General features: G+C 34.9%; 1 protein-coding gene across 1 annotated transcript in view; it reads left to right on the forward strand.

The window, feature by feature from the left end:
• The first annotated feature begins 378 nt into the window (after positions 1–378).
• Positions 379–13646, forward strand: part of Syn (synapsin) — a 153002-nt gene continuing 139734 nt past the window's right edge. Inside the window, 3 exon segments of the mRNA XM_067762942.1 lie at positions 379–742; positions 3666–3826; positions 8385–8456. Of these exon segments, the coding sequence (XP_067619043.1) occupies positions 502–742; positions 3666–3826; positions 8385–8456 (474 nt within the window). The 5' untranslated portion in view covers positions 379–501.

Consider the following 13646-nt stretch of genomic DNA (forward strand, 5'->3'; position numbering starts at 1 on the left):
TCGTTCAAGTCAAGCTTTACTTCCAATGTTAATTTCCTGAAGAGAAGGTAAAAGCCTTAAAAATTCTTAGCAGTTGCGCTTACAGCAACTGCCCCGTAAGAGCCGATTAGCACTAATTTAAAATTTCATATGTTCTCTCCTTTTATTTCTTCCATTCTGGTATTTGTATTCCTCTTTGTTTCTCCAATTTAATTAACATACAAAAAAAAAAAAAAAAAAATTAAAACAACGCTCTGTAAATATTTGCGTTACTCCCAAACTCATTCACGCAATATAATTCAAACACTCGCATAATTAATACATACACGCACACACACACACACACACACACACACCAATGCAAACGAAAATATTTCGTCGTTTAAACAACTTAGATTTAGCTCGGGAGATTTATCTTCCGAGCATGATGATAACGATCCCAGTCAATTGCCGCCTGCTGCGCGGCCCATTCAGGATCAACCAACGAAACCACCACCAATTAGCAGTGGTGGGCCACCGAATATGCCACCACCGCCTGCGCCTGGCGTTGTACCCGGAGTTGCGGGTGGTGTTGCCACTGGTGCACCAGGCGCACCTGGTGGCCCCGAATTGTCGCTAAGTTTTGGTGGCGCCAAGACAGCAACTCCAGCACCGCCACGTGGCGTCAGCGCACCCACCAGCCCAGCTAAATCGCGCGAAAGTCTATTACAACGTGTGCAGAGTTTAACAGGAGCGGCGCGTGATCAAGGTGCTTCTATATTGGGTATGTACATAATTTTATGCATATATACTATTGAGTTATGTATTATTTGTTTTTGTTTAAACAACCTAACTAAAAATCTGAAAACAGAATTATGAAAATGTTTTCAAATCCTTTGTCTTCTAAATCTCAAAGTAAATTACTTTCAACGCCTTGAATTGATCAAAGTTATTACTATGCCTTCATTGTACGCTACCTTTTATAATCTGACGACATGATATTCATAAAATTACAATTTTAGTACAGAAATTCCACTTCAAGTTCAGAAAATTACAACTCAAGTTCAGAAGTTTACAATTAAATTTCGGATTTTCTATCTCAAATTCAGAAATTCCACTTAAAACTCAGAAAATCTCAATTCCAACTGAGGGTCTCCATTTCAAATTCAAAAAGATTTAACTAAGATTCAGAAAATTACAATTAAATTTTAGAAATTTCTTTTTAAGTTCAGAACAAAACAACTCAAGTTCAAAAGTAGCCATATAAATTCAGAAACTCATCTTGAAATTCAGAAAGTTTTCACTCAAGTCCAAATGTAAAATTTGTAATTTATATTTCAAGTTCAATGCCACAGGGAGTTCAAAAATCTCAATGCTAGATCAGAAATTCAAAATTTCTATTTAAAATTCAAAAACTCCACTTCGATCTCAGATAAATTCATTTAAACTACAGAATTTTTACTTTATGTTCAGAATATTATAATTCAAAATCAGAGAGTAAGTATTCAAATTCGGAAACAATTTCTCTAATTCAAAAAATTATAACTCAAATTCAGAAATTCCGCATCATGTTCAGAATTTTTCAATTGAAATTGAGAAACTCAAACTCAAGTTCAGAAAGCTGTGATCCTAATTGTGAATGCCTTTTTCAATTTCAGAAGTTCCATTTCAAGTTAAAAAAAAAACTACAATTCGAATTCAGAAACTCCATTTGCGTTTCAGAAAATTACAATACAAGTTCAGAAAACTACTAAAAAAGAAAGTCAGGAATTCCATGCTCATAGCATTACAATTTAAATTCATAAAATTACCATTTAAATTCTCTATTTCAAATTCAAATAATTACATTTTAAGTTCTGAAAATTTTAGTTCAGAAATTTTATTTCAAATTCAAAAACTCCATTTCAAAATCAAAAAATTACAATTTAAGTTCTGAAAATTAAAATTAAAATTCAGAAATTTTATTTCAAATTCATAAACTCTATTGCAAATTCAAGAAAACCGGCTGAGCTCAAAACCTTTCCTCTCCATGAGAATCTGTACCAACGTAACAAACCATCATCAAGTGTTGGGAAAAGCGTTACCTTACTGGTTTATAGGTTCATTTGCATGACCAGTAGCATCATTGAGCTCCTTGTACCGCCCGTTACGTCGATGCTCTCCTTTTGTCTCCTTGACTTAAGCATTGATTCCCCCTTTTTGTCTTCTCGATTTAAGGCTCTAGACAACCATTTACCCATTTTCCGCCTCTAGCGTCTAATGATTGTTGTCGCAGATAAACTCTGCCTGTAGAGGTAGTTGCTTCCTTGCTATTGGGTTCCGAATGCACAGCTTTGTACCCCGAGTCCTCTTATCCTTCAAACTGGTTGCACTACCGAAAGCTTCTCACAGAAAAGGTCTTGTCGCAAACTGCTTTCAACCTACGTCTAAGATTTCGGCTTTATTTCATATGCTTTTCCCTAGGCGGTCGAGTCGGCAATGGCTTCTATTACGACTGAAGCCTCTTCCTACCTATACTGGTGAAAGTAGCGAGGGCTTCTCGAGGGTTTTTCGAGCTACCTTCGACATACTTCCTTGACTAAATATCCAATGCGGAGACTATCGGTAGGGTCGATAACGGTTTCTGGCCTCTGAATAATTCTTCGTACTTTCCGGAAGCGCTAGCTCACATAAATCCAACTCATCGCCTGTACCGCGCTCGATTTCCCTAGCTTGCGACTCTATTTCGCTTTTCATCCTTTCCTCAGAATTCATCTTGGTGTTACGAATACCTTCCTCACAAGGCGCGCTAAGCCGTCTTGTATTAAACACGAGGAAATTGTATCGTCCGTGCCATCGGTCATCGTTTAAATAATTGGTCTCCAAAAGTTGAAAGCCATCGCTCTTTCTCATACGCGATGAGCCACAATTGTGCTACGGAATGCAGATCCCTGGTTTTAGTACAGCTGAATAAAATCCCTGGTTGTAAGGCCTATAAATATACATACCCGGTCTGCATAGCACCCTCGATGCGTAGAGTTGAAAATTCTTGGCCACAAACATCCCGACGCCCTCCTATGAAGAAATCGGCGCAAATGCAGTCTCCCAAGTTGCTCAACTTTTTAGTCGGGGCTACGTAGCTCGGCTAAGCTCTCGCATCGACATCAAGGTAGAGTACTAGGCTTCAAGAACTTATCTTAAAAAAAAATTTACGTAGTGCGAAGCCAATAATCAGTTTAACTTACAGAAAGAATATACCGCTAGAATTATTTGTAAGCTCTTAAGTCTTTGTAAATAATTAAACTTTCAAGATTATCTTCACTAAGCTCGTATTTCAGACAAAACCCAAATATATTCAGAAAACTTTTCAAATGCCAAAAAAGTTGTTAAGATGAGCAAATATTTCTACTTTCGCATGAAAAGTTTTTCATCCCAAAGCAATTAAACAGTAAATAGTTGGCCAACTGCAAAAACGCCAAACTGCTGCGCATATTTTCAGCAAGCGAAAACATAAGAACGAGAAATAGAAAACAAAATTTAACTAAAAAAGTAAATTCATTGCGCTCCCCAAACTTTTTAATTCGATAAAAATAAAGTTGAGTAGTATCCCTATTTTGAATTAATGTTAACAAATACTTAGCCGCTATGCTACCACAATTTAATTCACTACTAATGAAGTCACATTAAAAATACATAAATATATAATTTTTATATATAAATGCACATAGGTGCTGCGGTGCAGAGTGCAACACGTACGCCGGCCTTCAACAAGGACAAGTATTTCACGTTGCTGGTGCTTGACGACCAAAACACCGATTGGTCGAAATATTTTCGTGGCAAGCGTCTACATGGAGACTTCGATATACGCGTAGAGCAAGCTGAGTTTCGGGTGAGTAAACAAACGCTTGATTATTAAGTTTAAATTTTGAGTTGAGTGGCAATGGTAGTAAAATGCAGGGTTAGAGTAGAACTGTTGTGCAAGAAAATGTAAGCTGAAGAATCATTATGAAGGATATGCCAGGCTGATTAGCAGACACAGTTTTTTATAGTTTCTTTTTTTTTGTTAGGTTTGGAGCTCTTTGGCCGATAAATATAAGGCAATATTTTTAAAATTTTCCTTATACCCTCCTAAGAGTTTCGAAGCTACCGCATCTTCTTCAAAGGCAGAGCTACTAAAAATTTTTTATACTGAATTGCAAATCACAATACATGTACAAAATTGTATATAACCGAAATGTTTTTTTTTTGTACTTAAAAAATAAAAATTTAATTTTTAAATGTTCAAAAAACTCAAAAGTTTTAATATTTCGATTGCTTAAATCATTTCGTAAATCGCTACATCATAACAATAGGTACTCAAGAGCAATTAAACTTAATTCTCAAAATCCAACACATCAACCTCACTTAGCACCGATTGATATTTATTTCAATTTTTATTGTTATTAATATGACACTCAAATCATTTCCAAAAAATATTTTTTTTACAATACGTGAATTTTTACCGGAGTAAAAGCTGATGTTCTGGCAACCCAAAAGTTATTTTTAAATTGTTAGTGTAAATTTGTTTTTTATACCGAAGTGCTCGTTCATCACATGAAAGTGCCTTTACTTTGCACTTACATATGAAAATCAAAAGCTTTCATATGCATTTTATTTACATGTGAGGGCATACGGGAATGCTTTGAATTTTTTTTTATACTTTGAAGTATAAATTTGTATTTGTGCCTATGATTCGGCGCAAAACAAAAACAAAAGTGCTTTAAATGTATAGGGGTTGTTATAATTAGACTTTTAATATAAAAGTCAGAAATAAGAAGAAGCTTTTCATGGCAGAAATAGACTCAAAGTTTTTGCCAATTCATTGCCGAGGGACGACTCCGCTTACAATTTTTTTTTTTAATTCTAAAGACTTTTATCTAATCTCGGGGTAATTTCAGAATCCTTGCGGATCTATTATGTGACCACTCCAGCGTTATTTCGTAATAATTTTCAAATTGCTTTCAGTTTCCTAACGGATTAATTTCGGGACTATTTCCAGATTATTTCGGGACTATTTTCGAATTACTTCAGAGCCTTTTCGAGATTGTTTCCTAGACCTTTTCGGGACTATTTATTTTACCATCATGTTAGGATCGTTTCGCACCTATTTTGGAATCACTGCAAGACCGTTTCCATATTGTTTCTGGGACTAGTTCGGGGTCTCTTCAGAATTGTTCTGTGATTTTTTTAGGATAAGTTTGGAACTATTTCCAGATGATGCCAGAACTGTTTCGGTTATTTTTTTTTGAACAATCTGGTGATCATTCCATAATACTTTCAATATTCTTTTCTGGCTTATTTTTAAATGATTCGAGTACTGTTTTGGGATTGTTTTTAAAATAATTTCGAGAATTTTTCAGGATAACTAGATCCCTAAGTGATCTAGTTAGGGATAATTTCAGAACTGTTTCGGAATCATTTCGGAACTATTCCGTGATTATTTCTCCAGATCGATTAGGGTTATTTCAGAATCAATTTGTGGTGGTTTAAGTATCACTTCGGATTTGCTGCGGTATCACTTCCAGACCGTTCGTCTATTATTATCGGGACTATATCAGGGTAATTCCAGAACTGTTTCGTTTCTGTTTGCTGAATCATTTCTGGTTTATTTCGGGATCATGCAAGAAGAAAATGATTAATAAATGAAATAAAAAAAAAAAATGAAAAAAACTGTTACGGATTGCTTTTTGGACCAATCATGTGATTATTCCAAAATATTTTCAAGATTTTTTAATAATCGGGGATTGCCCATATTGCTTTTTTTTAAATGTATGAAAACATTTATTTGAAGCAATTTTTTTTTTTTTAATTTTATAATTTATTTAATAATTTGGGAAAAATTTAAACAACGTGACATCAAAACGGACAAGGCGACAGCTGTTTCGATTATACCTTGTAAATCTCTTCAAAGCCTTTTCTCCCGGGAGTGGGAGTCGAACTCGCACCCCTACGATAGTTGAAATGGTTGTAAACGCATTCAGCTACGTCATGCCTGTTGTGAAGTCTTTCCCAATTGCCTTCTTTATGCATATTTTAATCTTTTACACATTGCATACTTCGTATGCAATTATGTGTTAAAGCTATGCTTGGTACGGCAGCAACAAAAACCAAAGTTTCTTTGAAAACCGCCGTACCAAGCATAGCTTTAACACATAATTGCATACGAAGTATGCAATGTGTAAAAGATTAAAATATGCATAAAGAAGGCAATTGGGAAAGACTTCACAACAGGCATGACGTAGCTGAATGCGTTTACAACCATTTCAACTATCGTAGGGGTGCGAGTTCGACTCCCACTCCCGGGAGAAAAGGCTTTGAAGAGATTTACAAGGTATAATCGAAACAGCTGTCGCCTTGTCCGTCCTGATGTCACGTTGTTTAAATTTTTCCCAAATTATTAAATAAATTATTTTCAAGATTGTTTTCAGGACTGTTTTTTTATAACTCCCATACTTTTTCAAGATCGTTTCGGGGTTGTTTTCGGAATCATATCTATTTCACAATAAACCCTTTCTAGGTCACTTCTTGACTATTTCGGGAGAGTTTCGTGTTTGTTTTAGGACTGTTTCCAAGTCATTCCCGTACAATTCCAGAACTCCTTCTAAATCACTTCAGTGTTATTTCAGCACTGTTCAATTATCTTAGAATAATTAACTAAAAAGTTGCAGAGCCAAGCCCCGTTTAAACACTAGGCTCAATTTTAAGGTTTTACCAAATTGGTATCGAAATTTAATATCGAAAAACCGTTCATTTTTAGAACAAATGTGTTCGCTATATGGTTAAGAAAGTGCATAAATTTTTGCAAAGATTTTTTCAATTTCTGCTCAAGTCTTCGTGTCAGATGAACGGCAATCAGTGGCGGATCTAGGATTTGGTACTGGGGGGCTTGAAATTTTTTCACTTTCAAATTTTGTTTTTGTTTTCCATGATGTGTTAAATAAATGTATACAGAATATAAAATGACATGACAAAACGAGGATTTTCAAAATTAAAAAAAAAATTAAATAACTTACTAATAAAGTACAAGCAATATTTTCTGAAATGAAGTTCTTCTTTTATTCAACACACTCGAGATAATGATATAACAACCATATAAAAATAGTTATAAAAACCTTTCTTTCAAACCCACTTATTGCTGGTTCAATCTTCTCTCGACCAATCCAAAGATTCGAGTCGTTGGTGCTTCGATTTACAGAAAATATCGGTTATTTCTTCAATGTCCGTTTCTATTTCTTTGTGGACGTTCCCTAGTGCCAGAACATTCAGTCGATTTTCAACATGTTGACTCTCAAATAAGTCTTCAAGCGCTTTAGAACAGAAAAAGAACGCTCTGCGGTCGCTGATGTCGCGTGGACAGTCGCAAATATTTGCAACAGTGTCGTCAATGTGTTTATCAAATGACATCGAAATTTTATTTTATTTTTTTCGTTATGATGATGGGGCAGCTTGGTAATCAGCTGATAATACAACATTAATCGATTATCAAGTCTCATCACTTACACAACGTAGAAATGAAAAGGTAAGGAAATATTTTGCATAAAACGCCACTAAAGAATTTTTTTATCAGATATTTAATAAAAAAGCAAGTGCCAGCAACAGCAGAAAACTTCGAAAATAAAGAAAGCGCTGAAAGTGATGAAATGTCGTTTCGATGACAAGACGAGCCATATGTGGCGGCATTAAGTTTTTTCTTATATTTGGCGGAACAAAGTAATTACTGCTTACTTAACGTATTTTTATTATTAAAAAATATAAATAGAATTATAACAAGTAAGGACGGAGCTGACAATATGCTGTTAAGTTTTTAACGAGTAGAGCCCTCTATGCCACTTATTTCAACTTTCAGAGTTCCTAACCATAAGAAAGTGAGTTTAATTCAATTTCTGTAAAAAATGCGAGATGCATTCAGTAAAAATATTCACAGTAGACAATGTTTGGCATAAAAAATTTAAAACCATACCGTGTGTCCTTAGTATGCCGCTACGCGCAAAATGATCATAACACGCACATATGATACCTCAACCTTGCACGAAATGACTTAGGTCGAACGGAGAACACATGATACAGCCCCCTAGATCCGCCACTGACGGCAATGGCTCGATCTTCATTTTTTTTTTCAGTACTAATAACTTTGTTGTAGGGAAACCTTTACCTCTCTTGATTCTACCATCTTGATGATACCGTTAGTTAAGTATTTATAAATTCATACTAAATTATCTTGCAAAATTTTTATTCCCATTTTGTAGTTCAAAGCCATTTCCATTGACGCTTAAACTGTTTTCATGAAAATTTTAAAAAATTCGACATAGCTTTACCCTATTTTTTATATCACTTTGCAACAGTTACCTGCTCTTTTGTTCTATCATATTTATTAAATTGTTTCATATTATCACCTTGGAATTTTTCAGGATATTTCGCTCACCGCAAGCGCTGAAACTGGACCGATTATTTCAATGGCCGTTTATCGTGGTGGCACCAGGGTGAGTAGCTATACCATTTTCATGTTAGCATACAGCAGTGCGCAGTAAAATAGCAGCGGAAAACTTTATAAAAATTAAGTCTTTCTTTTTTATTTCAATAATTTAAGGGAAAATTATATGAATTTTGTAACTGTAGCTATGCAAACCAACCCCAAAAACTTTAATGGAAAATTTCGAAATATGAGAAAGTTTTACGAAGGTAGCAAACTTTTAGTTTCTAGTTTTCTGAATTTTTTTGAGTATGCTGTTAGTTTAAATAAATCATTCTTAGTCTGGCATATTACAGATTGTTAGTCTCTCTATTCATTCATTTTAATTTTTGACTATTTGTTTTTCTGAATACTGTGGAGAGGGTGACAACTTTTTTTATATGGAAGAAAATCTGAAACACCCTACGAATAAAGCTGTCAGAAATCTATGCGAATTTTGAGAGTCCTATAACTTGTACTTTGTCACATTATTCTTTAATGGGCTTCAAGACTGCTCATTAAAAAAATTCTAAAATCTTTAAATAAGAAGATTGTAATTTTCTTAAAATTTTTGCGAATTCTCGAATTTTTTCTAAAATGTTTTTTGTACTCAGAGTGCTTTGCACACAGAGTATATTAACCTTGATTGGGTAACGGTTGGTTGTACAGGTATAAAGGAATCGAGATAGATATAGACTTCCATATATCAAAATCATCAGTATCATAAAAAAAAAATTGATTGAGCCATGTCCGTCCGTCTGTCCGTTAACACGATAACTTGAGTAAATATTGAGGTATCTTCACCAAATTTGGTACACGAGCTTATCTGGACCCAGAATACATTGGTATTGAAAATAAGCGAAATCGGATGATAACCACGCGCACTTTTTATATATATACCATTTTTGAAAACACAAAAAATCTGATTGTTTTAGTAAATAATACACCTAGAATGTTGAAATTTGACGTGTGGACTGATACTCAGACTCTTGATAAAAATTTGAAAAAAATTTTTAAAATGGGATGTGGTATCAACCACTTGTGACAAAATAAATTTTACAAATATTATTACTCATAAATCAAAAATCGTTAATCTATCGTAACAAAATTCAGCAGAAAGGTTGCCTTTACTAAAGGAATGCTTTGAAAAAAAATTAACGAAATCGGCGAAGGACTACGCTCACTTTTATATAAAAGATTTGTAAACTGGTCGTGGACGAATAAAATAAGCTATATCTTAGCGAAAAAGAGCTTTGTATCTAAGCAATTTTCTATGTTTCGGGAGCCATAACTCGAAGAAAAATTAACATATCGTAATGAAATTGTGTACACATATTTTCCTTCTAGCAGAAAATATTTCTAGTAAAAATGGACGGAACCGGTTAAAGACCACGGCAACTCAGATATAAAACAAGTTTAAAAGGGTCGTATAATAGTTTTGAATCAATGATATTTCACTTATCAAGTTTTATTGCAAGAGGAAATGGGGAGACATTTCTTTTAAACAGGCGTTGTCACGTGTTATGTAGAAAAGTAATTTATCTGAAATTAAATCTACAATTGAAGCTCACGCTGAGTATATAATATTAGGTTACGAACTTGGACACCTTTGCTTGTTGATATTGGTTTGCATTTAAGTTTAAGTTGCAAAACTCATTGAATTTTTTTGTAAACTATCCAAAACAAAAAAGGAGGATATAATTGAAGAGATTTTGTAAAAATTGCCACTACTATTTTATTGTTGGCTTCTGTACATCCACACATTTTACCATATTCCCACACATGCGTACTTATGTAAGTAAGTAAGTAAGCCTGTACAAGTATGTAGATTGTTGGGATATTAATCGCTCCCTGTTGACCAACTTGAGTCAATGTTGGATATTTATTTAGTCTCTGAATGCATGAATGTAGACATACATACATAAGTGTTTACATACACGAGTGGCATTACCATTTAGTCTAGTTGGTATTGTTTTGCGCTCCAATAGCTCTTTGGGTGCAGATTTTATTTTTATACAAACGCCCCGATTCTAGTGTGGTAACAACATTCTTTACCACGGTAACGAAATCATGTGGAAACTTTTACACCCTTTTGGTATTCTATCCGCGAAAGTAGCCGGATAATTTTTTACCCACAAAAGTAGGTGGTTACATCGAAATAACCAAACAACAGCTATTGTTTAGAAAAAGGCAAAACTGAAAAATAAAGAATTGTAAGCGCAAATAAGTAAAGATAATAGTAAAATAGTTTTGCCTCTTGCTATATATTATATATTTGTTTACATTATGTACTTTCACAGAATAAATTACAATATAACTACGTAAAATCTTATGCATGTATGTACATATATACACATCGTTTCGTTTATTTGTTAACCTCGTATCTACGAGTGACACATTTTCGGTAAAGCCATGGCGGAACCATACAAAGTGACTGCATGGTGACATACCTACAAACATAAATAAAAATTCCATGTACTTTGTTTTTGTAAATTCGATGGACGAATGTCAAAATCTGACTGCGCCGGAAGTTGATGTATCAAATCAAATAAAAATGTTTCTATTCAGCTGTCGCATGCTGCCATTTTGTATCGTTCCGCCATGGATAAAGCGAAGAAAACCAACTTTTAAATTTCGCCACAGACATTGGTGAGTTTTTCGATGATGACAGCGTTACCACTTTGGCCAGAATCGCGAATAAAAGAACTGGAAACGATTTTCGGTTACATAATGTTCTGGGGACTATTTTACCGGTAACGCTCAGAATCGGCCCGAAAATCGCTGTTGAGCCATAGCAATTTGGTATTAATTGTCGTTATTGTACAAATATGTTTTAAGCTATTTGTATCCAAAGGTTAAAACGTGCCCTTAAATACATATGTGTTAGTAGCAGTGTATACGCAATAAGTTGAACACTTTTTTTCATATCCAAAATGAGCAGGCGTTATTAAAGTATAGATGCTATAGTAAATAAAATATCGTAAATCATTTGAGAAGTTGTGTAGTTAGATTGACATTGGAATAGCCTTGTACAGTGTATGGAATCCCAGAATATCCACACATTGCAGAAGTCCACAGACAGTCCGGAAAGTCTGTTTATAAAAAAAGGAAAAGAAATTGGACCATAGGCATAAAAATCGAGAATTAGCTCAGACTCGAGTTTCCGTGCAACAAGTGGCTTGTTTGTTTTTGCTACTGAAACAAAATATCCACCTTTTACCCGGAAACTCATATCTCAGCAAATACTCGCTTTATATGTATAAGGCCCATTAATTTTGAAGGTGAACCGACCCGTAGGGACCTTGTAAAGATTGAATATGTTCATGCATTACCAGAAGTTTGGTTGGCCAAATTGAATAGCCATATCCAAGAAACAGGATCATTTATGGGTTCTTCTTTGTCGAAGGCTGAATTGGCAATCAGCCAAACCCAGTCAAGTAAAGATCCCAAAAATAAAAATGGGCAAAGTCGAACAAACACACACACACACAAGCCGCGAGAACGGTAGCAATAGAGGTCCCACAGACCTCCACTGAATTATTAAAAGATATTTTCGTACTAAGATTTATAAGGAGGAATGAGATTGATTGAAGAATTGAATGCAATGGACGGAGTAGCTGTGAAGGACGGTGCCTTGTAACATACCTCTGTTCATCACAGAGACCCATTTTCGAACCAATAATCTTGCAATTTAGAATGCAGTAGTAAAAGCGGTATGTATTAAATTGAATTAAGACCGAAACATCATTAAAAGACTGGAAATGTCTAGGAAGATAGTTAAATCATATTCGTAGTACTCCAAGGCTGTTCTAGTTTTATAACCTCTATTTTCTGTGCAATGTCCCACCACAGATTCCCTTGTGGCATTCCATAATCGTTCTCTCCGGAATTTGTAGCAACGCAACGAGTATTCCACGTGAACCTTACGATTAAAACCTGCAACAAGTTTCCACTGCCCTTTCTATTTTAGTATTAGTCACCAAAACTGGCGGCAGTCGCTCCAAAATTAAAATGTAAGTACCACCTATCACTTCCTCCACATCATCTTGCGATGGCAAAAGTGTTCTGACAGATGCTTTTAGTAATTCTCCACTACCGCATGTCGACTTCTCATTTTGTGTTCTTTAACAGTACCTGAAATATTTTACTGCTATACATTCTTTAATCTCGTTCTCTCGATAGATCGTTCGATATCTGCACAGAAAATTTTCAATTAGGTAATCTTTGCTTTGTTAATATTCCGCTTGTATATTCTCAACAAATACCAAGATTCATCACACCAATCCTCTCGGCCCACGATGTTATAGTCATCTTTGTCTCTAAAATATTTAAACACTCAGCTTTGTTTAAGTGACTTAAACTATGAACATTTTTCGTTCGTTTGTTTCATTAGCCATTCAGTGTGCTTGTAATTCTCAACTGGTTAGTGAAATATTCTAAAGACATAGTTTAAAATATTTATCCCAAAGCAGGGTTTTTCAAAGCAAAATATGGTGGCTCAACCCGTAGCCAATACCTTAGAGCCCCCAGTGCTCGCCCCCAATGAATAGAAACAAGGTGTAACAGGTAGATAGCGACCTCTCTCTCCAAAATAACACACAGTCCACTTAAATAACTAATAATATAATTATAACAAAACAAAACTATTCGCCCGTCGAATCACCACAGCTTAGATAAGCTTCTATTTTGAATGCTTAGCCCTTTCCTTGTAGTTGGTATATCCCTGAAGAGCATTGTCCTTTTCATAAAAACATGTATTAAAAAATATATTAACAAAAAAATTATATTCCGATTAAGCTTGCACTTTGTAAATGAAAAATTATCAAATAACAAGTAAGGAAGGTTAAGTTCGGGTGTAACCGAACATTACATACTCAGTTGAGAGATATGGTGACAACATAAGGCAAAATAACCATGTAGGAAAATGAATGAGGGTAACCCTGGAATGTGTTTGTATGACATGTGTATCAAATGAAAGGTATTAAAGAGTATTTTATGAGGGAGTGGGCCATAGTTCTATAGGTGGACGCCATTTAGGGATATCGCCATAAAGGTGGACCAGGGCTGACTCTAGAATGTGTTTGTGCGATATGGGTATCAAATTAAAGGTATTAATGACGGTTTTAAAAGGGAGTGGTGGTAGTTGTATATGTGAAGGCGTTTTTCAGATATCGACCAAAATGTGGACCAGCGTGACCCAGAACATCATCTGTCGGATACC

The sequence above is a fragment of the Eurosta solidaginis genome, chromosome 1 (genome assembly GCF_040869045.1).
Source record: "Eurosta solidaginis isolate ZX-2024a chromosome 1, ASM4086904v1, whole genome shotgun sequence".
Classification (NCBI taxonomy): Eukaryota; Metazoa; Arthropoda; class Insecta; order Diptera; family Tephritidae; genus Eurosta; species Eurosta solidaginis.